This window comes from Monodelphis domestica, chromosome 6 (assembly GCF_027887165.1).
Source record: "Monodelphis domestica isolate mMonDom1 chromosome 6, mMonDom1.pri, whole genome shotgun sequence".
In the NCBI taxonomy this organism is placed as follows: Eukaryota; Metazoa; Chordata; class Mammalia; order Didelphimorphia; family Didelphidae; genus Monodelphis; species Monodelphis domestica.
The window spans coordinates 51828352-51853999 of NC_077232.1; the positions used below are offsets into that span (position 1 = coordinate 51828352).

At 36.5% G+C, this 25648-nt stretch overlaps 1 protein-coding gene and 1 long non-coding RNA gene across 2 annotated transcripts in view; one reads left to right on the forward strand and one right to left on the reverse strand.

Annotated features, from left to right (window-relative positions):
* Window positions 1-25648, reverse strand: part of LUZP2 (leucine zipper protein 2) — a 749802-nt gene that overhangs the window by 146699 nt on the left and 577455 nt on the right. The window contains exon 9 of the mRNA XM_056802005.1: window positions 2043-2210. Coding sequence (XP_056657983.1) covers window positions 2043-2210 — 168 coding nt within the window. The remainder of the gene's footprint in view (window positions 1-2042; window positions 2211-25648) is intronic.
* LOC103097034 (uncharacterized) overlaps window positions 1-25648 on the forward strand; it is an 82748-nt gene that overhangs the window by 53584 nt on the left and 3516 nt on the right. Inside the window, exons 2-4 of the long non-coding RNA XR_469412.2 lie at window positions 3048-3172; window positions 5720-5775; window positions 7504-7553. This is a non-coding gene — a long non-coding RNA (uncharacterized LOC103097034). The remainder of the gene's footprint in view (window positions 1-3047; window positions 3173-5719; window positions 5776-7503; window positions 7554-25648) is intronic.

A 25648-nucleotide genomic window follows, 5' to 3' on the forward strand; every position in this document is an offset into this window, starting at 1 on the left:
AAATTTAAGACCAAAAAAAAAAATAGGCATGTATTTAGAGCCTGCAATGAGTCTGGCATAATACTAGATTTGGGAGATAAAATGATAAAAATTTTAAAAATTTCCTAGTTTTAAGGACTTCTCATTCTGTCAATATAAGACCATACATGTCTAACACATACTCATAAATGGGAGAGTTTCAGAACATTCTTTGGAATACCCCTGTGCTTTCTAGAAATCTTCTGCAAGAGTCAACAGAAATTCTTCCCAATTCTTTGAATAAATGCTCAGTTCTGATAGCCTCAACACCGATTGCTAGCAGGAAATAGGCTATTTGGATGAAGATTGCATCTTTTTCAAAGAGAAGGGAAGTTGATAGAAACGAATAGACACTTTTCCATCTAAGGAAAGCCGTTTCTGGTTTTAAAGCTTGGCCTAAACCCCAGCACGCTCCGTTCTTACATGTGCAGCATGTAATGCCACCTAACAGAGTGATAAGATAAATGGAAACACTTGTCTGTGAAACGATTTTTGACGGAGAAACCTGTTTGCAGATTACTCGGTGAAATTACAAAGCTGGATTCAGGGCACAGCAGGATAATTGGCCAGGATACACCCATACATGTATTATATGAGGTTTATGCCTATTAGACATTTTATGCTGATAGGAGAAATATTTTCCCTTTCATAAAAATAACAATTGCCCCTTCCCCTTTCAGCAGCATCTCCATTTGTAAGCCCATCCAAGGAAATAAGAGGAAAAGGTCAAAATAGCAATAAAGAAGAAAAATTGTAACCGGTACATGCCATCTTCATCATGAATGACTCCTCTTTGCTCCCTCCAAAGCCAGTTTTCTCCCCTTTGAATATATCATTTAATTTTAGAGTGGAATCACATGAAGATTAATCCTATAGATGAAGGTGTGTGAATTTGTGATGGCAGATGAGGTTTAAGTCACAATTCATATTGGCCCCTTTGGCAGGAAAACAAACAAACAAACAAAAAAACCCAAAAAACAAAGGCATTTGCTGTGAAAATTCCATTTAAAATTAAGTATGACCTCACTGGGGCAATATTTAGCTACCAGCTGCCTGCACAACTCCCCAGCGTCCTGGAAACTAAATAAAACATCTTTGGGGAGGGGAGGATGGAAGCTAAGTAGCCCAGTGGATGGAGTGTCAGGCCTGAAGTTGGAAGGACACAGATCTAAATCTGACCCCCCAAACACGTTCAAGTTCATGTAACCCTTGCCAAGTCACGGATACTGATGGAAGATAAGGATTTTATATATATAATTGAGGAAAGTTTAACAAAATAAATAAAAGTACATAATGGCAGGGGTTTATTTTTAATTTAGTTTAATGCTCCTTGTTCCACCTATTTCTTAAGGATTATTATTTATTTGTTTTTTTATTTTAAAATGTATTTATTTTTATTATATATATATATATATATTTATTAATATGATATATGGAAATCTTAGGTGAGGAATCTCACTCTACCAGAGTAGACTAGAATCTTCCCTGCAACTGAATTTGAATATGTTGCTGAGAGGAATGAGAATTTAAATGACTTATTCTAGGGCACAAAGATAATATATGTCAGAAGCAGGATCTGAATGCATGTCACCCTGGATACGAGGTTAACCTTCAATTCATTATTACAAGCTGAATATCTAACTCATCTAATTCTAATCATAAAAACTTAGAAATTGCTTCCAAGATTCAAATGGACTACAGGTGACAAAATTGAAATCCCTTCAAAAATATTCTGTAATTGACCTTTCATTAAGTTTGGTTAGGCTCCTCAGCCAATTAGTCTGAAATACTGAGTTTGTAATATTTAGGGAGGATTTATTTCTCTTGGTGAAGAAACTGGTTTGAAACTTTTTCAAGGTAACTTTGGTATTATTAGGAACAGGGTTGGCGTGATCTTTTAGATTCTTCTTAATCTTCCAATGAATTTGAAATCCTTCTTGGTTCCACTTTGATGGTCTCACAGGAGAAACTGTCAAAGTAGTATTTTATCTTATTTCGTTTTTAGAAGTCCAAATAAAATGTACCTTTTTACTTGTCACAGCAGCTGGAACTTTTGAGTTATTTGTACTGGGTGATGGCAGCTTCCTCTCAGTTACTTTGGAGGGGATTAGGCTCATAGCTGGAGGTTGATTGCGCAGAACCGAAGTCAGACAGAGTTGGACAGTCTCCTTCAGAGCTTTCAACTGGGACTCCTGGGGAAAACAAGGAAAAAACAAGTTCTTCAAAATTGGTTCCAATTAACAAGTGTTCCTACTCCTTTACTTTTTTCCCTCCACAACTATGGGCTGTTTTTATTTAATTAAAATTAAGCCAACCAAACATGTTCTTTCTATAACTACCCCATGAATTTTTGGTCATGCTCTGAGGCTCTAGTAGTCTATAAAATTCATAATTTGTTTCTCTTGCACTAGCATATCATAATTATTAGGTTGAAACAAGGCTGATCATGAAAACTAAATTAAAATATTCTAAAATTACAAAAGGCTTCATGATTAAAAAAAAGTTTTCCTTATAATAATCCTTAAAGGCAAGTATTTGAAAAATGATATTCCAGGTTATAGATGAAGAAAATAATGGCCTTAAATATGAAAGGACTTGGTCAAGGTAACACAAATCATAAATAACAGAGAAAGAAATTGAACCTGTATATTTTAATCCTAAAATAGATCACTATGTCATTCCACATGAATATGAGAACTTTCTGTTTGGTGTAGGTGTTTCGATATCAGTAAAAAATATTGCATATATAATAAGCTCCAAATATCTATCCAATTGAACTGGGGGAATGTCGGGTTTTCTAGCAAACCTAACACTCCAGTGTCCCCAATATTTCCATAGATTTCATTGACAGAAAGAAATGAAGGGAAGAACTTTATAGCAGAGATATTCTTATTCTTTTTTATAGTAGTGACATATTTTAATGCAGAATGCATGTGTTGTTAATTCTATATGTTATCAGGAAACTAATTATTTGGTGGGATTGAGTACTCTCCTGAGAATCTTCCTCATCCCTCTGATTTCCTTTGTAGGGCTGGAGGGAGGAGCAAAGAAATAATCCCAAAGGCTACATTTAAAGAAGTTAGCCACAGCTCTGAAGCTAGCCACATCTTTCATTTCCCACTCATGGATGGACAGGACTCCAACGTGCCTTTTGGTATCCTTTTCAATTTCCTTCTGTGTGTTCTCTTTTCCCATTAGACTGTAAGCTCCTGAGGGTTAGGGATTGCCTATTTCTATTTCTATGTCGAGTACTTAGCACAGAGCCTGGCACATAGTAGACGATTAAAGTTTACTAGCTCGTGAAGAGGAATGAGCACACAATCTATTGGAGAGAACCAGTTCAGGGATAGAGGTTTGAAGGAATTTGCTATACTGAGGTCCTCTCTACTGCCCACCTCAGACAACACTGACCCCATATTCCTGTCATATCTGATCCACAAATGGGGGCTCCATAAGAGCTGAGTCAAAAAAGGTAATGGCTCAGTCTTGCCCGTCATCTCAATGAAAGCCCAAAGTTATTTCACACTTGAGATACTCCATAATTCCTTGCATCTGTAATTGACTATGGTGATTTTGTCTCTAGTGTAAGAATTATGTATCTTGTTTCAAAACATAAGAACACAGAAACATATAAGTAACACATATACAACATATATTACCTGCCATCTTGGGGAGGGGATGGGAGGAGAGGAAAAAACAGAACATGGATTGTAAGATGTCAAAAAATTATTAAAAATTGCATTAACTTGTCATCTTCAAAAAAATGGTAAATGTTTTAAAAAACTTGCCATGGGTAAGTAGTTAGGGGAAGGAAGAGGCCTTTCTATTCCCTGATATGTTCTCTGCAAGAAGATTGGGCCTAAATAGAGTACTCAGTAAAGAGAAGAGCCTGTGTCTTCTCCTTTGTAGGTACATAGTAGGAGAAACTAGCTGGAATTTATGCAGGAAAGTAATTTCCCCCTCCCCTCTCTCCTTCCTCTCTCTCTTTCTCTTTCTTTCTCCTCTCTCTTTCCCTCTCCCTCTTTTCTCTTTTTCTTCTCTCTCCTATCTCTCTCTCTCTCCTCTCTCTCCCCCTTTCTCCTCTCTTTCTCTCTCCTCTTTCTCTTTCTTTATTTCTCTCCTCTCTCTTTTCTCTTCTTTCTCTCTCCCCCTCCCTTTCTCCTCACTCTCTTTCTCTATCCTCTTTCTCTCCCTCTCTCCTCTCTCTTTCTCTTTCTTTATTTCTCTCCCCTCTCTCTTTTCTCTTTATTCTCTCTTTCTCCTCTCTCTTTATCTCCTCTTTCTCTCTCTCTTCTCTCTTTCTTTTTCCTCTCTCTCCCTTTCTCCTCTTTCTCTTTCTTCATCTCTCTCTCTCTCTAATTGTGTGGGTATGGAAGGAGAGTAAAAGGCTATAGAAAAAGGGAAATGCTAATTATTATAAGATGTGTGCACACATAAAATGATTATATTACATAAGCAGTGTATTACTGAAAGATAGCTTGTTCTTAGTTTAAAGGGGATGGGGGAGGTAATTGGGCTCATTATATTCATATATATGGGCTTGAGTCCATACACCAGTACTATAATCACAAGTTCTCCCCAAGGGCAGAATTTTAGTAAGACTATAAATATATGATAATAAGAAATTCCATTTGGATAGTGCTTTAGGGTTTTCAGAATGCTTTCTTTACAACAATGTCATAAGGTAGACAGTGCAAGTGTTATTAGTTCCATTTCTACTCTGGCTGAAATTAGAATTTAAAGGAACTATGTGATTCAGACATGATATCACAAAAAAGTATCAGAACTGGGATGCCACAATAGATCCTTCTTCCTCTAAATACAGTGCTCTGTCTACTACCTTACCTAGAACAGACAATGTTGTTCAGTCATTTAAATTATATCGGGATCTTCACGACCTCATTTGGGGTTTTCTTGGCAAATAAACTGGAGTAGTTTGCCATTTCCTCCTCTAGATAATTTTACTTATAAAGAAAAGCGAGGTAAAGGGAATTAAGTGACTTGCCAGAGTCAAACTGCTAGTATCCCGAGGTTAGATTTGAACTGAGGAAGATGAGTGTTCTTGACTTCAAGCCTGGCAGTCTCTTCATTATGCCACCTATCTTTCCAAATAGTGCAGGCCTCGATTTATTGCCTCCCACAGATATTGCAATTTTTCACAAGTTGAAGGCTTTTGGTAACCCTGCACCAAGCAAATATGTTGGTACCATCGTTACTACACATGTGCTCACATTGTATCTCTATGTCAGATTTTGGTAATTCTCATAATACTTCAATTTTTTCCTTATTATTACATCTGTCATGGTGATCCATGATCAATGATCTCTGAAGTTACAATTTTAATTATTTTGGGGAGCTACAAGCTATATGCACATAAGAAGAGTAGATTTAACTGATTAATATTATTTGTTTTGATTGTACTAGTAACCAGCTGCTCCCCTATCTCTCTGCCTCAATTTGGGCCTCCCTTTTCTCTTGTTCACAACAATATTATATAAACTTAGTTGATAAAGAATATTACATAAATTTATTTGATAAGAAAGTGGTAAAGTTTTAGAGGATTGACTTCAATTTTGAAAAGAGTTCTGTTGATAAAATCCTATCAAAAAGCATCACATGCTACAGAGAAATCTTTCATGAAAAGAAAAGTCAATCAAAGCCTCAATTTTCATTTTTGTCTTATTTTTTTAAATTGCTATAGACCCTCCAAACTTCAGCAACTACTCCCCTGATGAGTCAGCAGCTATTAATATTGAGGTAAGACCAGACACCAGCCAGTAGATTTTGACTCACTGAAGGGTCATAATATGGCTAGAATTTTTAAACAATAAAATATTTTAAATAAAGTATACATATTTGTTGCATATAATACTACTACACACGAAACACACCATAGCATGGTATGAACATAACTTTTACTTGCACAGAGAAACAAAATAAACGGTTGACACTTTATTGTGATATTAACTCTATTGTTGGAGGTCTAGAACCAAACCTGAAATATCTACAAGGTATGTCTCTAATGTGGCTTTCCTATATTTGAGACAGAACCAGCAACACACATTTATTAAGCATCTATTATTCCAAGGACTATGACAGAGATATAAAGTTTAAAAGTCAATAGTTCTTTTCCTTAGGAAGCTTACATTCACTTTAGGGAGATATTAAACACACACACACACACACATACTTAAAGAGAGGGATAAGATACTCTGATACTTTAATGGTACCTGGCATATATTAAGTACTTAATGAATGCTTATTGACTTAATGAGGTAAGAATGGGTCTAAATCAATCAAAGACTTCAGATTAAGTATGAATGGTTTTTGGATGAATATACTAATAGGTAGAAGATTCAGGTTGGCTGAGAAAATGTCATTATATACAATTACTCTTCTCTAAAATAGGAGGCCCATATAGAAATGGATGATGTAGGAATTCTAATCACAGACCCATTTCAAGGATCAAGAAGTGGAAAGGGGGCAATAGGACATCTAGAACAGAGCTAAAATGAAGCAGTAGTCCAGGGACAAGCAGGAAAAGGAGAAATGAAGTCTTAGCATGGAGATATTAAGGAGAACCATCACAGCAGAAGACTTAGGCTGATAATACGAATTGTATTAATCTCTTCAAGGACTGAGAGAAAGGACTGATTCTAAAATCAAATAAAATAGCCTGCCCTTTCTCCCACTGCCCTTCTGGTACCTATCAACATGGTAATATATAATATTGGTTCTTAACACAAATATTTATAGAATGCTGAATTTTTTCTCTTCACAAAAAAGCCAGGGGTTAATTGTTGATAAACAAAATGTGAATTAAATCAAGAAACCAAACCCATGCTTAAATGTTGGAAATTTTTCCAAGTAGGAACTTGGGAGAATTGCTCCTGAGTTCCTAAGGTTTTATTTAATAAAATTTCCCTAAGTGAGCAGAGGAGGAAACCAAATGGACCTGAAAGGTAGTTATAATACCTCCTAGGATTAAAAGAAGTTAATTATTATAATAGTAATATTGTAATTGTAATAGAGTGCCAAGCATATATATGTATGTGTATGTATATTATAGGATTAAATTAATATCCAATACTTCAATTATTATATTTTATAAAGTTTATTATCTAACAAAATAGAACCACATCAGTAAGTTTTCCTACCTGCTCAACAAGCCCACTCCACCAAAGCCTTGACAGGAAGACAAGAGGGCTAGAGACTAAATGCCACAGAATTTATATCCTGTCTACATCAGCAGGTAAAGACAGGAAGGGAGTGGAGTTCTGGGAATCATTTTTTTTAGGGTAACAGATTCTAATTACAATATACACACACAAGTGATTCAAGGTAATATTGAATGGAGCAGAAGCAATTAGTATCTGGGGAGAGGGTAATAGAAAAGGCTTCATGAAAAAATAGCACCTCATTTGAGGCTTGAAGAAAACCTAAGACTAATGAATGAATGTCTGTGTTATTATCTTCATTTAACAGATGAAGAAAACTGAAGTTCAGACACAAGTGTTTCCCTAAGAAGACATTAAGTAAGTGCCACAGTTAGGATTTGAACTCAGGTCCTTTCAGAATTCTTTCAAATATGTTTCATAATGCAGTGAGCACCCTGTAAAGAAGATTGGGCCCAATTTTGTGACTTATTTCAAGCTTTGTTATAATTGAACTTCTGATTTAGATGTGAATTTCTAGAGGTTTCACCATTTGTCCTTGCTCTCCTCTCCCAAGCAATGCATTTTGCTAATAAAACATTCTCTCCCTAGACTTCAACAAGCTCACAGGGAGTTTCTGCAAGGGAATCTTTTCTTTTCCCTTCATTTAAAAATCAAATGGCAGCTCATAATTCATCTAGGGACCATATGCTTGGAGAACATCTATTCCTGACTAAATTGACACTAAGACATCGACGGGTGCAGCTAATCCACTTTGCAGCATAGCTATACATGATGGAATATCATGTAACTTACAATATTGTAAGGCGAAGTGTAATGTCCCAATAACAAGTGGGATAAGATACAATTTATGGACAACGCCCAAACATTTTCAAGTTTCTAAATTTCTTCACTTTATCCTCAGGTTCTTGCTATTAATCCTCTGTTAGGCGGGTCCCTGATCTCTTCTATGGTACCCAGAATGGACTCTTACACAGATTAGGTTCTCTAAAAATGGATGGCTTGATCACAGTTATCTTTATGACAAAGACACCGATTGTTTCCTTCTTAGCCACCAGAGAGCACTTGACTCATATTTGTTGCATGCGATGATCACAACCTATTTTCCATGATGGGCGGGGGAGGGGGGTGTCTTTCTCCTGGATGCATGTGTTCTATTCTTCATCCCTGCCATCCTGGAGAACAAGTGCCCTTTCTCAGTTATCCTTACATTATCCTCAATGACTAGTTCAGAAAACGCTCATAGTCAGAGCGGGATAAATATTTTCTAGATTGAAAACACTCAATTGAATAGCATGTTCGAAGAATCTCCCCATCACCTTTTTCAGGAGGCAGGATGGCAATAATGGGAGAGCAGCTGTTACAGTGGCTGTGAATAATGTGGGGGAAATGGAAGAGATAGATGAGCTTGACCTGATGACCTTGCTATGTTGAGCTTTCTAAAATAGGACTATCCTCTTAAAAGAGAGCTTTTTGAATGGTAACAAATAATGAAGAAGCTCTCTTTAAAAATGTATCTTTTTCTGTGTTTCCCCCTTATGCCCATTCAGTTTGTAGTTTATAAATGAACAAAAAAAGCATTTCATTCTGCATTTCCTTGGGGAAAAACCCAATAGAGCTGCTGCTTAGCAAAAGAATGAAATGTTAAAAACAGGTAAGGAAGAGACATATGGGGGAGGGTCAGGGAGGAAGTTGTGTGCAGCCATCATCCATTGGAAAAAGGCTTCAGCTGATCCCACCTGCTGGAGGAGAAATTAATCATGATAATATTTAACTAGCGGCCTTACAGATGGGGAAATGCTGGTACTAACAAGCTTGCCAATATTATATTGTATCTGGAGATTTCTTTTCTACCTAGGAAGAAGTTGAGTATCTGCCATGTTAGCCAATATGGTTATTCTCGAGAGTTTTGGATCCTGTCTTTATGTTTAAGTCCCCTTTCCTGCCCATAGTGCCACTTGGCTCAAGAGTTTGCTCAGAGAGGATGTCTTCAGCTGTTGTTTTGGGAGAAGTGGCACTTGTGTGTACTGAGCTAAGAAGGCACTCAGAGGTGAAATCAAGGCAAGCAGACCCCAGAGAAATTGTTCTTTTACGCTGAAAAAAATCAAGGCTATTCACAGAATAGTTTTCTCTCCTATTCTACATCACAGAATTTCTCTATATCACAGCTCATTCTGTTTTGGGGAGATGGGGGATTTGGAGTCCCTGAGGAGACCCTTCTCATGACCAAAGTCCATTCTTTTTCCATGATTTTTGTCCCTTCTCCTTTCCTCTAAGAGACTGTCTCCTTCAATCATTTCTTTCTTGTCCTTACCTTCAAGCCTCTCCTTTTCTATTAGCTCTTCTCTACCAAAAAAATGTTTTTTAAGTGTCCTACTTAATTCTTAAATTAGTGTCCCTTTCTCTCCAACATCCTCTGAGGTTTAACTCTTGGTTCTTGCATATTTATCTCTTCTACCTTTCCCAGGTAAATAATTGCTGAAAATAATTCCCTAACTCTAATGTGGTAGCAAAGATTTGGAAATTGAGGGGTTGTTAACAATTAAGGAATGACTGGGCAAGTTGTGGTATATGATTGTAATGGAATACTAGTGTTCATTAAGAAATAATGAGAGATGATTTTGGAAAAAAAGCTGGAAAGACTTACATTAACTGATACAAAGTGAAGTGATCAGAACCAGAAGAACATTGTACACAATAACAAGATTATTTTTTGATGAATAACTGTGAATGACCTAGTTTTTTCAGCAATATAGTAATCCAAGATAATACCAGAGACTCATAGTGGAAAATGCCATTGGATTTCAGAGAAAGTACTGATAAATTCTGAATGTAACCCAGAAAATACTATACTTTTCTTTCTTTTTTTCTTTTCCTCCTTCTCCTCCTTTTCTTCCTCTTTCTTCTTGAAATATCTTCCACAAAATGAATAAGGAAAAATATTTTGCATGATTGCACATGTAAAATATACATCATATTGCTTACCATCTCAGGGAAGAGGGAGGAGTGAGAAGGAGGGTGGGAAATAGCAGATTTTGAAATATAATTTTTCATGAATTTTAAAAATGGGCTTATGTGTAATTTGTGGGAAATAATATTAAAAACAAACAAAAACAATTCCTTACCTCCCAATCAATTCTGAAGACACTGCCATTTGGCTTCCTAAATAAACTTATTGTACTAAAGGTTATAAATGGTTTAAATGATAAAAGCTATTACTATTTTCACAGTACCCGTACTTCTACATCTTTCCACATCTTTGATATTAGTGATTGCCCTCCATCTCATGGCTAGAAATGCTTAGATTCTCTTCTTAGAAATCCCTGGCAGTGAGTGTTCTTTCCTTTTTATACTACTTGACTGCTCATTTCCATTCTTCTTTACAGGATCATCATACATCTTTTTATTTTCTAAAGAGGGAAACTCTCCAAAGTGTTGTCTCATATCTTCTTCTATATTCTCTCCACTACTGGATTATCTCATCATTTGCATAAATTTAATCATCTCTAGATATAAGACTCCCAAAGCTTATACACAGCTGTTTCCTATGTCCCAATGACATTTATAACTCTAGTTCCAAAACTGCTCATTCTTCAAACTGTCATATCTCTAGTCCAGATACAATCTTGGTGTTATCCATTCGTGTTTTCTCTCTTTTCTCTATATATCAAATCAGATGTCAAACTTTGCCAATCATCTTCCATCCCTCAGATTTTCTCCTTTTCACATGTCTTCTACCCAACCCTGGGCCCTTATCAATTTCCAAATTACTAGAATAGGTTTCTAAATGGAGTCCTTTGTTCCAAATGCCCAATATTCAAGGTTTCCTTTCTACAGTTGCCAAAGTAATCATCCAAAATCCTGACCATATCACTTCCCTATGCAGTTGCTGCCTAGTGCTTTTAGGAATAACTACTATTTAATCAATCAAACTTTTACAGAACTAAAAATGATTCTAATCTTTCATTCCATACTTATTTCAAATTAATTGCCTTTGTAAGATGTTCATCTAGACAAATTAATGTAATGAACCTTGCATTCCATTTCTCTAAAATCTTTGCCTTTGCAAAATATTTGTCCATTCTTAAAATGTACTCCTACCTCTTCTCTATTTCTAAGGATCTTAATCTTCCTTTAAGATACAGTTCAGGAAATAAATCTTTAGTGAAGCTTTATCCTATTTCCTAATGTTTATAGTTTACAACCTTCCAAAATTATGTTTTGTATCAATTTCCCAATCTGAAACATATTGGCAGATTGGGTTCCTGGATAGCAGCTGGCTATCATATGCCTCAGGGTTCAAAGGATAATGCCTAGCGATGGTGGATTATATTATTGTTTTTAGGTCCCCGTAAATATGTTTCCCACTGGGCATCATTTCATAACAGTTAGCAAGTGTGATTTATTTAGTTTTTAAACATGAATATTTTACAGAGTAGCACATTTAGAAAAACTGGCATAAAATATTTCTTAAAAAGTCTGCAATGCTGTCTTCTTCAAGTATATAGAGATAAAAAGACTTTAAATGGACAAAGTTAATACAGTACATTTGACAAGGGGTAAGTTATAGCATTTGATTAGCTGAAAGTCCTTTGGTGACATTGTCTACGTACCTGTCATTATAGGACCCTATAAGCTATTTGTAATTCTCTTCTGTACTGGGAGCCCTTATGAAGTCCTATAGCTACACTTATTTCCTCATGTCTAGCCTATCCTATTTCATTTTTTGTTAGCATATGCTGTTCCCATTTTCTCAGATGACTTAGTCTGGGGGGGGGGGGAGGCATGAATCTGACCCTCCCTCTGGATTAACCTCCCCCTACTACCCTCAGTATTGGGCTTAAGAGTTTGACTTTTTAAAGCTTTACTCATTTACTCAAAGAAATGTTTACATTTCCATTAAACCTTAAATTCATTTACTAATTCTGTAAATGAATCAAATTCCCTCTTCAAAACAGTATCAGGATGTACTTTATTTATCTGTGTTATTTGTGTCAACTGCTTGCACAATGACATGAACTGAGTTTGGCACTTTGTGCATAACCATATCCCTCCATTCCAAGAGTCTATAAGTTTTCTGAGGACAGAACATGTTTCAGTTTTTTAAATTTTTTTTGTCCTTTTGCTTGAGAAAATCCTAAGGAAAATGAAGGTGATTAATAAATGTTTATCACAATGAATAGGTCATTGCTTGAAAAAGTGCCCTCAAATATAACTGTTAGTTGAAGAGCTAGAGATGTCCACTGGGGCCTTCTCTTCCTCCTTTCTGTTTAGGGTATTCAAAGTCTAGATAGAAAACAAATAACAATTCAGTGCATTCTGAAAATTGGTAGTTCATAACCATCCTCGCTACATCCACTTTAGTCTCTTATAGATTATTTACTAGATGTAATACACATTTAATTAAAATATCTTTAGTGATCCAAATGGAATCTGGTCCATTTCCTTCCTTAATTAAATTCGAGATCCAAGTAATAGTATCTCTGCAATGTCTTCTTTGAAAATATACACATGTAGATATGAGCTCAAAAGATATGCCATGCAACTAAACAACCGCTTATTTTTGGTGAAAATGTATTTGTTTTATCCAGTTAGTGGATTCTTCTTCAAATGAAATTTTGTTCAAAACATCCTCAATGATACTAGTGAACATTCCCTTTCATCTTCTCAATTCATCTTAATAATGAGAGTCCTTGAATGAATTAATTCAGGGTCACATTTACAAAGTAAATTTACATGATGCTAACATTCTTTAGAACCACTTTTTTGGGAGAAGATTTTTTTTCCAGACTAACACTTTCTAATTGTTCATCCTTTACTTTTTAATATTTTCTTTAATTCAAATATATTTAATTTTCACAATTATATGTAATAATAATTTTCATCATGTTTTTGAAAATTATAAGTTCCAAATAATCCTCTTCCCTCCATTCCCTCCCCCAACTAGGAGATGTTAAGCAATTGATCTGGCCCATACGTGTATTATCATGCAAAACACATTTCCATATTGGTCATTGTTGTAAGAGTACACTTATACAAAAAACAACCCCCCCCATAAAATCATAAGGCTCCAACAGTTCTTCCTCTGTAGGTGGGTAGCATTCCCTGACATAAGTCCTTCAGAAATATCCCAGATCATTGCATGGCCAAGAGTAGTTAAGTCATTGTACGATATTGCAGTTACTACGTACAAAGTCCTCCTGGTTCTGCTTATTCTATTCTGCATCAGTTCATGTGCGGGGAGTCAACAAATCCCCACTGGCTGACAGTCACATTTTGGGAGATGGGGGCTTCAAGGAAGCCCCCTGAAAATGAGGCCCCTCCACTGATCCCCCCCGTGACCTGTGACTTCTCTCTCTAACTTCCCTTACTAATGGACTTGTTATGATTACTGTTCTCTCCCCAATACAGGAGAAATAATAATATGAGAGTAAATACTTATGGGGTTAACACACATATATCCCCTTAGATTATTACCCTAAAATATTACATTCACAGAATTAAAACATAAAGATCATTACCCATTACCCCTTCTTTCTCTCTCAAGCAGAGACACGCTCCAAGACCCCACACCCAACACTGGTCAAATGCTTGAGCACTGTAATAAATCTTTCCTCACAGTTAACACACACTACAAGTTGTTGGTGGACAGAAATCAGGCAACATTGCCAAGTGGTTTAAAGTAACACAAGAAAAACAGAACTTGTAAATTGAGGAAAACCCCAAATCTGGTCAGCTTTAAGTTACCTTTTAACCCTGTACTTAGATTTGGAATGTTTTGTTGTTCATCTCCTAAGTAATTGTGATTGATTGTGATAGCTGATCAAAAGCACAATGATCCTCTTAGCAGGTCAAGAAGAACTAACCTCCAGACTACCCTATCTATGTCATTTGTATCCATTACAAATTTCTCTGTTGTAGCAACATGGTAAATGATCACAGAATCCTTTGTTGTAGCAACATCACAAGAATGTTGATTAAATGATTTGTTAATGTGTGGCATATCCAATTAAATGTAGAAGATCATGTATATAGAAAATTGATTCTGTGCTAAAGAAGCATGTACTCACTAAGCCTATATAATAAACGAACCTCCATGCCTTAGCAGATCACTACATGATGCTGACCCATGTGGGACTGAACATGTAGTGCTTCTCACCCCATTATTTGACCAAAATTGTCACATCTAGACAGAGTGGATCATGGACTCTCAGAGAGACCACTGGACAGATCTCTAAATTTATGAATATCTTTCCCATCTTTTTCTGAAATAATACTGCTTATCATTTCTTAAAGCACAGTAGTATTCCACCACCAACATATATCACAATTTGTTCAGCCATTTCCCATTTTATGGACATCCCCTTAATTTAGAATTCTTTGCCACCACAAAAGGAGCTGCTAGACATAATTTTGTACAATTAGGTACTTTCCTTTTTTTTTTAATCTCTTTGGGATACAAACCTAGTAGTGGTATTACAGGACCAAAAGGTAAAATCAGCTTTATACCCCTTTGGGCATAGTTCCAAAGAGACCTCCAGAATGGTTGGATCAGTTCACAACTCCACCAAAAATGCATTATTTTTGCAATTTTACCACATTTCCTATAAAATGCATCACTTTCCTTTACTATCATATTGCTGACCTGATAGATGTTTTCTTTCATTTTCAAAGAAGACCAGTGATATCACAGGGTGATAACCTGACTTGGGCATAAATTGCATTTAAGTCAGGCACTTACACAAAGTCATCAGCCTTAATCTCTTTTCTAGAGTCATCAAAGTCCATTGGTGAGACAAGATGGATGATGGCCTGGGAGACAGTGGATGATCTTTATAGATGAGAGAGTTACAGATTGCATTGCAAAGACTTGGTTTGCAGGAAAACCACATGCAGGAAGAGCATGGAATTCTGTTGGCAATGGGGGATGGGGCTAGAAGCTCTAGCTAAGAAAAGTAGATGAACAATTGGAGGTGGGGGTTCTTCTCTCTTTTGAACTGGAAGGGAGAAGAACTTCTTACTGAGCTCAACCTGCTGTGATCCCTCATCTATCTGAAGAAATCAGATTAGCCACCCTTCCTCAGTAATGGTGGATAGAGACTTTTTTTCCATTTGGGGAAGATAAGAGACTACCCATCCAAGAAGACTGTCAATTGATCTTTCTATATCAGAAAAAATACAATAGCCTGATTCCACAATCTCCTCAGGGACTCAGGTCCCCTGAGTCCTCAACCCCTGAAGGGAATTTAGGTTAAAATAGAATTAGGGACTTCCTGATTTTCCCTCTACCCTAAAACTACCATTACTAATTACCAAAAGAATAAATACATCTTATTAATCCAGAAGAAATTGAACATCTTATTCTTCTAATGTACTAAGGGGATCAGGATAATAACTTTCAAGGGAAGAAAACAGAAACCAGAGACTGAAGGGGATTTCATCTTTACCTTTTCATTTCTGGACCTTGATTACATCCCTCACCTTCCCTTGTGTAGCTCTACCTAGGAAAGGAAGTAGTTCTTCGTTTTACCTGTCCCCTCTCTCTCTTAAACCTTTCAAGCTTTGTTTCCTGACCCCTAATAGTACACCTTCTCATCTTTGATATCTGACACTAACTTGCTTCAGAGTCTACTCCAACTGCCTTCTGGAATGTTGGAAAAACTCACTGTCATCTTCCCATTCTGATGGGGGAAGTCTTCACATGCTTGAGAGAGACATCTCCCTAACTTACCGATGGGTATAAAACCAGTTAGTGACCTACCACTTGGTTTAGCTCATCTGCTGAGAAGATTTTACTGAGGTACAGGCACTGTGCATGCTATAGCATCCTACATGCACAAGTGGGAGATATGTGAAAGATGAACAACAAAAGCTCAAGAGTAGACCTATAAAGGCTTCAGCAAGCCCTCACACAATAGGTTCTAGTCCTTCCTGCACAAACAAGACATCTTTCAATAAACAAGAGCCATAGCAAAATCTTATAATTCATATGCACCTTATTCAAAAGCAAATCTTAATAAAGCAAGCCTGTGAAGATGTAATATTGAGTAAAATAGTGTTTGAGAAAATATTTTTCCATGTTTAAATCAAGAATATCCTCAATATATGGAGAGATTACTCTGATGAAAAGAAGAAAATAAGTGGTAGTTATTGATTTAGAGCTGGAAATCATGAAATATCCTCTGGGCTAACCTCACCATTTAAAGAAACTATAGCTTAGAGTTATTTCATGATTTGCCAAAGGTCAAAATACAGTGAGTGGCAAAATAATGATCTAAGTTTAGGAAAAAGGTGCCTCACATAAAAAGAGTAAGAAGTAAAATTGGGAAGAGAAGAGATAGAGAAGCCCTTAATGAATTTTCCATCAAAACAGGTTTTTTTAAAGTCACTCATGCCAGGAGAGGGAAGATATAGGTCGACATTCTCTCCACCTCTACAAAGATACTGTGATTATTTTCAATGCCCTCACATTTTTATTATTTCTCCTAATTTGATGATGTTTTGTTTTGTTTTTATTTTTTGAGAAAATTTTTATTTAATTAATTTAGAATATTTTCCCATGGTTACAAGAATCATATTCTTTATACACTTCCCCTCCCCTCACCCTTCCTGTATTGGACACGCAATTCTACTGGGCATTACATGTGTCCTTGATCAAAACCTATTTCCATGTTTTTGGTGTTTGCACTAGGATGATCATTTAGAGTCTACATCCCCAGCCATATCCCCATCAACCCATGTAATCCAGCAGTTGTTTTTCTTCTGTTTTTCTACTCCCACAGTTCTTCCTCTGGATGTGAGTAGTGTTCTTTCTCATAAGTTCCTCAGAATTGTCCTGGATCATTGCATTGCTGCTAGTAGAGAAGTCCGTTACATTCAATTGTGCCATAATGTATTTGACTCTGTGTATAATGTTCTCCTTGTTCTGCTCCTTTCACTCTGCATCAATTCCTGGAGGTTGTTCCAGTTCACATGGAATTCCTCCATTTCATTATTCCCTTAGCACAATAATATTCCTTCTCTATCAGATACCACAATTTGTCCAACCATTCCCCAATCGAAGGGCATCTCCTCATTTTTCAATTTTTTGCCACCACAAAGAGCTCAGCTATGAATATTCCTGTACAAGTCTTTTTCCTTATGATTTCTTTGGGGTACAAACCCCACAGTGCTATGGCTGGATCAAAGGCCAACCAGTCTTTTAAAGTCCTTTGGGCATAGTTACAAATTAACATCCAGAATGATTGGATCAATTCACAACTCCACCAGCAATGCATTAATGTCCCAGCTTTGCCACATCTGAATGAGTTTTATGATTTCTCTATTTGATCAATTGTTTTAATATAGCTGATTCTGCTATCATTCCCCCATCTGTAGTCACTTATTTCATTTTAAAGATATAGTTAGTTTTACTTTTTATGATATTCTTTGCTTGACCTCCTGAGTGTCTCAACTTTGTATTGTTAAAAAGTATTTATAAAATATAGTATTGAGGTTTTTTTAGTATATTGCAAATCATTGGTCTCTTTTTTCCCTCCCTTTCAAAACTGAACCATATTTTCTGAATGTCTTTTTCAGCATTATCTTTTATGTTAAATTTGCTGAGAATGTCAGTACAGGTTTATTTGATTCATAGGAGACTTTGTCAATTTTTAAAATAAAATTTCTCTACATATTCCTATTTTACAACAGAGATTGGCATTTAATGAGAAATTACTTTCTTTGAAGTCTTTTGCTCATATCCATAAGAATTGGAAGTTGAGAGACAAAAACATCCCACAAAATTTTGTTTCTTGCTACCCTGAGAGCATGATGAAACCATTTCTGCAGCTCACTTGTTTGCCTTTCCAAGGAGAATATGAAGGCATCCTTCCATTTAGAAATAACTTCCTTTTTTCCTTCAGATTTTATATCACTAAAGTGCCATAATTAGATATTAGACTTAAAGTTTACATTTACAGTATATGCAGTTAATGGTTAAGGACATCCTATCAAGTCTTGGATGCTTCATCTCTTTTGCTTCTTCCACAAGGGTCATTGTGGAAGCAGGAATGAGCCACCTAAAACTAAAGGGTCATTTTTAGTATTTTTCCTTTGTTTCCTGTTATTGTGATCAAACAATTCATTATTTAATAACCAACATAAGTTTGAAAAGTCACTTATTTAGATGTAAACTTGAAAGTAGGAATGATTTAATTCCACTCTCCCCATTAGGTTAGAGGATGAGGATATAACCTGTCATCTCATGGGTTGTTCTTCAGTCATGTCCAATTCTTGAGTTTTAATGGCAAAGAATTATTGGATACTTCCTTCTCTAGCTCATTTTCAGATGAGCTAATAATGGAAGAAAACAGAATTAAGTGACTTTCCCAAAGTCACATCATTATCAAGAATATGAAGGTAGATTTAAATTGAGTTCTTCCTGGCCCCTGGCCCAGTATTCTCACCATGGCACCACCCAGCTGCATCAGGAGTTCCATGAGTGGCAGAAATTCCCCAGATTTCCCCAGTATTTCCTCGAATCGATGGCTCAGTCCCTTTGCCTCAACATACAGGTGTAGAGAGTTTCCCAGATTTCTGAGAAGGTATGATTTGCCAAAGACCCTCTAGGCAGCGTTTTTCAGATGCACTGTGACAGTTTTCAATGCACTGTGATATAGGTCCTCTCCTATCATCTAAACACAAAATAGGACCTTAAAAACGTTCATTGACTCATTATCTAAATGGTCTTCTAATAACAGACTCAGCCTTTTGACAGAACTGTACTAAGTAAAAAAACATGCCAAAGGGTTTCGAATACTTTGTAATTGTTAGCATGTTTCACTGGTGTTTTCTATTGATGAGATATGCATATGTATGTAGGTATGGACACATAAAGATATATACATAAATATATAGGTCTGTTTACACCCACCCCTCACTTCTTATCACCTTGTTACTTTTAAAGAATATCTTCAAATAATAAATACTCTAAGATCTTTGATTGTAGCGTTTCTCTTAGATCCATTTCCCATAGAGCATTGTAAGCATTAAATAAATACTTAATAACTCTTCTTATATATCTAAAATCAGATTCCAAGTTTAGGCATGGATAGGAGCTGATTTCACATGCAGAAAATATATAGAGAGATGGGAGGTCCTGAGTTCAAATGTGACCTCAGACACTTCCTAGCTATGTGATTCTAGACAAGTCACTTAACCCACCATGGTCTAGTCCTTACCGCTCTTCTACCTCGGAACCAATACAAAGTATTGATTTTAAGATGGAAGGGAAGGGTTTAAAAAAAAAAGGAACATACAGCTTGATTAGTATAGACAAATTACTGCTGAAAAAGTATTTTAGACTCTAAGTTTTCAATGGTTGCTAATCTATATTTGTGAAGTTTCTTCATTGAAATGAAATCACAAATCTGGTTCAGAAATTATTTAGTTTTCAAAGCCCTTTATATATATTTAGCTAATCTGATTACTAAATCTCTTTGTAACTCAGTTACTGAGAGAGACAGAGATAGAGACAGAGAAAGAGACATAGAGAGGGAAAGGGGGAGGAAGAGAGAGGCAGAGAGAGAGAGAGAGAGAGAGAGAGAGAGAGAGAGAGAGAGAGAGAGAGAGAGAGAGAGAGAGAGAGGGAGAGAGGGAGAGAGAGTGAGAGGGGGAGGGAGGGAGGGAGGGAAGGAGGGAAGGAGGGAGGGAGGGAGAGGGAGAGAGATATGGAGAGAGAGAGAAAGAGGAGAGAGGGAGGAGAGAGGGAGAGGAGAGAGGTGGGAGAGAGATATGGAGAGAGAGAGAGGCAGAGAGATAGAGAGGCAGAGAGAGAGAGAGAGAGAGAGAGAGAGAGAGAGAGAGAGAGAGAGAGAGAGAGAGAGAGTCTGAAGTCTATAGTTTTATTTTAAGGATAAAAAAAAGTAAAGCACTTTGCAAGTCTTAAAAATCCATATAAATGTTAACATTTACTGTAATTTATCCATTCACTAATGAAATGTGATTTATTAAAAGCTTATTATGGCCAGTGAAGTACCCTATGCAAAGGATATATATATATATATATATATATATATATATATATATATATATATATATATATATATATATATATGTATAGGCAAAGACCTGCATATTGGTCCTCACAATAAACCTATAAGGTAGGAATTAGAGTTTTTTAAGTAAATTCTTTTTGAATGAGGTAAATGATGGCAAGAAAGGAAATGGACCCACTATGATCTCATAACTCAGAAGTGCTTGTGGCCCAAGTCAAAGCCCAGGCTCCAGAGGCTGGTTCCTTTCTACCTTAGATTTCTTCCTTCTCAATGAATGAAGAGAGGTGCAGACCTTTCTGTGCTCTGTCTTGTTGCCCAGGGCATGTGTATAGCACTGGAATCAGCTCTAAATTCAGCATTGTTTGGAAGGCTATTGATAAGCTGGAAAGAGTTCAAAGGAAGGCAAACCGGATGATGAAGTGCCTTAACAGTTTTAACTGATTGGGGAGAGCTGAAAGATCTGAGAAATCAAACCTGATAAAGACAAGACACAGGAGGGAAATTGCTGCTTTCTTCCAGTATTTAGATGGCAGGCCTATCAGAGTGGGATTAGATGTGTTCCATTTGATATCAGGGGGGAAATTAGGAGCAACCGGTGAGAGTTATAAAGAAAAAAATTGGCTTGACTTTTATAAAGGCTTCCTAACAATATAGATGTAGAAAGGAATGCTTTAGGTTTGCTTTCACTAAAGGTCTTTAAGCAAAAGTTGAATGACTATTTGTCAGTAACAACAATGGAGAAGTTTCATGTTTGGATATGGGCCATTGTAAAAGGTCAGTGAATACTTTTTAACTCTGCAATAATGCAATTCTGGGAATAAATTAATGAAGGAATAGATGGATGGATGAATGAACGACTTCCATCCATTTTCCTGGGTTGTAGTGATCATGTAAAACATGGTATGCCAGTATGGAATATTGCACAAAAGGAAGAATAATTCTTTAAAGTAATTTTGAAAGGCTAATACTCAAGTAAATTTTATTTGAAAAAAAAAAAAAACCTTCTGTAATGAGATGAAGAGAAAAGCTCGTATTTATAATGCTGACAACCCCTAGGAAGCCTCGCCTTCTGCATTTTACCCATTTTTTGTTTCAATGGCTAAAGGCTGTCATAATTCTTAACACAATCATAATAATAATGATCCTTAAAGAGTGCTTCATATTGGAAAAGCCTTTTTGTACTTTGTCTCATTTATATACTGCTTTAAAATAGAAAATTCTTTTTATACCTTGCCTCCTTTAATCTTCACAGTATTTCTTTGAAGTGTGATTGTTCCCACAGGACCAAGAGAGTCATTGAGGATTCAAAAGGGATTGCCAAAGGTCACATGATGGCAGAGATGAATTTGAACCCTGATTTTATGCCTCTAATAGCAATTATTTTTGCACTATATCATGTCGTCTATGACCCAATAAATAATAGCATATTCTCTGCAAACTCAAGGTCGATTCAAAGAAGGTGAACCTGTTAGTGTATACATCCGTCACTGTAAATGGCAGTTTCCTTTATCAAAATAGACTCCGGGTCCAGAAAGCTGGAATATTCAAAAGAATGCTGTTTTCATAATACTTATGAAGGTTTAATGACATCAGATGGCCTACTATGCCAGTAACATTAGGAGACAGACACTGAAAGGGAATAAAAGCCTCCTTTAAAGTAAATGGAAGGAAGTCATTTTATTTGTCATTAAGCGGGACTGATATTGGAAAGGTGAGCAGAACATGTTCATTTTGCTTTATGTGGCAGGTTAACAGGACACACTCTCATTTCCTGAGGCCTCCATCAGTTATGGGAGCAGCCCCTCGGCTTCTGTGTGACAATGGAGCCTCCCCGTTAGATGACAGGATTGAGAATACAGAGACAGACCTTCCTTTTTCTATCTGGAGAGAAGTCCAAATGGGTAGACTGAGGGAGAAAGAGAGGAGATGTCTGGGAGATCTGGTCTATACCTCAAGGCTCCCAGTGAGGGCGACTGGGGTGACGCAGTGTCCCCTCAATGTCCATACTCAGTCCTTTGGGGTCCTCCACCCCACTTCCGGGGAATATCATCCTCCGCGTCACGGTCTAGCTAAAGCCTCTTTATTCTCCAGAACTCGGCTGAAGCACCTCCACAGTGTTCAATGATCATTCCGGCCATCACCCATCTCCTCTTTCTTGAACACAAAGACCAAAGCAGACATGGTTTTTTGTTATTTTTGTTTTTTTCAGTGGAGGTCTACTATTTCATCCATGTAGGTTCCTGGCTTGCACAGGGCTGGAATAGACTCCACCCCCAACCACTGAATACAAAAGGAAATCAAAGCACGGAGAGGTCGGACAAGTCTGAGTTCAGAGTTGATAAACTACTATACTAAAACAGAGGGAGGGCAGAAACAAAATCAGACAGAATCTTCAGAATCTATCATAAAATTGTAGGAATGTTTCTACCTGAGAAATGGGTGAATGGCTACAATTCATGGCTGGACGGATTTTTTGCTAATTGTCTCCATTTAAGAAATCCATGATAAGCTGTTAATCATGATGATTAAATCTAAAAGTGTGTCACGTGTGCACGTTGTTTTAAAAAACCCGGATGTTTTGAGATTTACCTGCAAGAACCAGACTCAGAATCAAAGGAGCCAGAACCTTCTCCACTGTGCCATCTCCTCCTGGAAAAATCTTCATGCACCGGTGCAGAATGGCAATGGTGACCCAACTTACTATCTTCCATACCAATGGAAGGTTAGAAAGGACCAAGCCAGCAGGCAGGACAGGCAAGACCTGAGCCTAATTTTCCTGATTCCAAAGCCAACTTTGTACCCATGATGGCACGTTGCCTCTAAAAAACGACATGTTATTACCAAAGTTTAAATTATTTCCTATTTAATATAATTTTAAATTATTTCCTCCTGCTTATGTTTCAGGGTTTCTTTTGTTTTCATATTTTGATCAATGCATTTCAATATGTTATAATCCTTTTCATTTTATTTTAAACATTTTCAAAGTATTCTGAGGAAGAATCCATAGCCCACATCAGAGGGCTGAAGGGATCCATGATACCAAAAAGGTTAAGATGTTTTTAAAAGTGTCTCAATCCGTTCTAAATATTTGAACATTTTAAAAAATCCTTTTTTCGTTTAAAATTTGCAAGCCCTAGAGCTTTGCAATAATCCTGGGAGTTATTTAGCACAGACATAATTCTCCCTATGTTATTCTCCTATTCCCTATAGATACAAAAAACTGAAGCTTAGATCTGTTAAAAATGAGCGACGGGCTTCAGAAGGAGGCTGAAATATTGCTTAGTAAAATATAAAGATGTATTTATCAGGGCAAGCTAGACTATCATGGAAAACAACAAAAAAAAACTGGTGTTTGTCATCAATCAATGCCATCAGTGATTTAAAAAATTTTTTTGAAGGTTATTTATTTAATTAATTAATTTAGAATATTTTTTCTGTCCTCAATGTGATTTAATAGAGACAATGCAGGCTTAGAGTCAACAAGACTTAAATGTAAACCTACAGCAGGCATATATTTCCTCTGTGAGAGTAGACAAGTCACTTGGCACTTTGGGGGCTCCATTTTCTCATCCCTAGAGTGAGATTATGCCCCATGAATTCTAAGGTATCCTCTACTTCTAAATCTAGGGTCCTTTGAAGAGGAGGTTAGAAAAGGAATAAGTATTGCTAAGTGCTTTAGAGACATTTTTCTCATCCTATGTTGTCATTGTTTTAGTCATGTCCAACTCTTTGGGATCCCTTTTGGAGTTTTCTTGGCAAAGATACTGGAGTGGTTTGCCATTTTCTTCTGTAGGTCATTTTACAGATGAGAAAACTGAGGCAAGCTGAGTTAAGTGACTTGCCAAGAGTCACACAATTAGTCTGTTCAAAAACTTAAATTTTGTTATTCATTCATTTTCAGTTGTGACTTCCTTTGAAGTTTTCTTGGCAAAGATGCTGGAATGATTTTCCATTTCCTTCTCTAGCTCATTTTACAGATAAGGAAACAGATAAACATAATTAAGTGACTTGGCCAAGAGATTGGATTAGAACTTAGGAAAATGAGTCTTCCTGGCTCCATTGTCATATAAAGGCCCTTCTCTTAATGAGGCCCAAGTCTTAATGACTTGGACTCAAATCTTTTCCACTTATTTATTTTTTAAAAGTCTTACTTTCCATCTTAGAATCAATACTATGCCTTAGTTCCAAGGCAGAAGGATGGGAAAGGCTAGCAAATGGGACTTAAGTGACTTGCTCAGAGTCACACAGTTGGCAAAGGTTTGAGGTCAAATTTGAACTCAGGCTCTCTCATCTATAGCCCTGACTCTCCATCCACTGAATCACCCCTCTTCTCCTATCTTTTCAACTTATTAGCAATAAGACTTTAGGCAAGACGTTCATCCTATTCAATCCTCAGTTTCCTCATCTATAAGGTATTTAATTGTAAAATGTAGATTATAACATCTTCCTCAGAGGGTTTTTGTGAGGACGATAAAACATGGTATTTGTGAAGTGTTTTTGTTTGATGCCTGACATTGGGTAGGCACTCTATAAATGTTTATTGCCTTGCTTTTCTAATTTCCCATGTACAAGTAGATGTGTCCAAAGATATATTTTATAACCAAAGTGGAAGTTACATCAATATCAAAAGCAGTATTGTCGTATCAGATTTTGTCTGTATTTTAACTATCTGGTCAACTGTTTTCACTTAGCTAAAATATTTATCCATATATATTCCAAATAAATAATTTGATATAATTGGCACGTCCAGCGAGGGCCTAGGAAAGGATAATCTGGAGTCTATTTGAAGAAATAATCCCCAGATAAGTGGCAAAAACTGGATAAATTATTATGATTTGCTTTATTCTTTAGCACATTCAGTATAAAATGTCTTTGAAATGATTAATTGATGAGAGTAAGTTTCCTCATTGAAGGAGCTCTCCAATATTTTTTTTTTCCATTTCCCATGCCCAAACACTAATATTCTAACTACAGATTTGCTAAAAATTTACCCAATCTTCAACATTCATCATTACTTCAACATTTATTTTGCCTTTCAAATCTGAATCTTTATGATGTTATGACATTAGCTTAGATGGAGATATGATAAAAAAAAAAACACAGTACTAGTCTTTGGACTTAGTGACATTAAAAATATTCAAATCTGAGACAAATATTTCAGGCTTGGGATTCTGGAGTTAGGCCTCCCTGTTTAATGGTGAATAAAATGGGATAAAAAGCCAATCAGCAGTATTATGAAGATTAAATTAACTCTCCCAGCCCATTTTTAGATTTAATCACAAAAAGTATAAACACCCTATTCACAATTCAGTGGGGGAGATCTGTGACCCACATGTGTAATAGTGGGTGACAAATCAGAAGCAACTAACTGCCCCCTGGGCAATCCTAAACAAGGCTTTAAACTATGATTTGTCCATG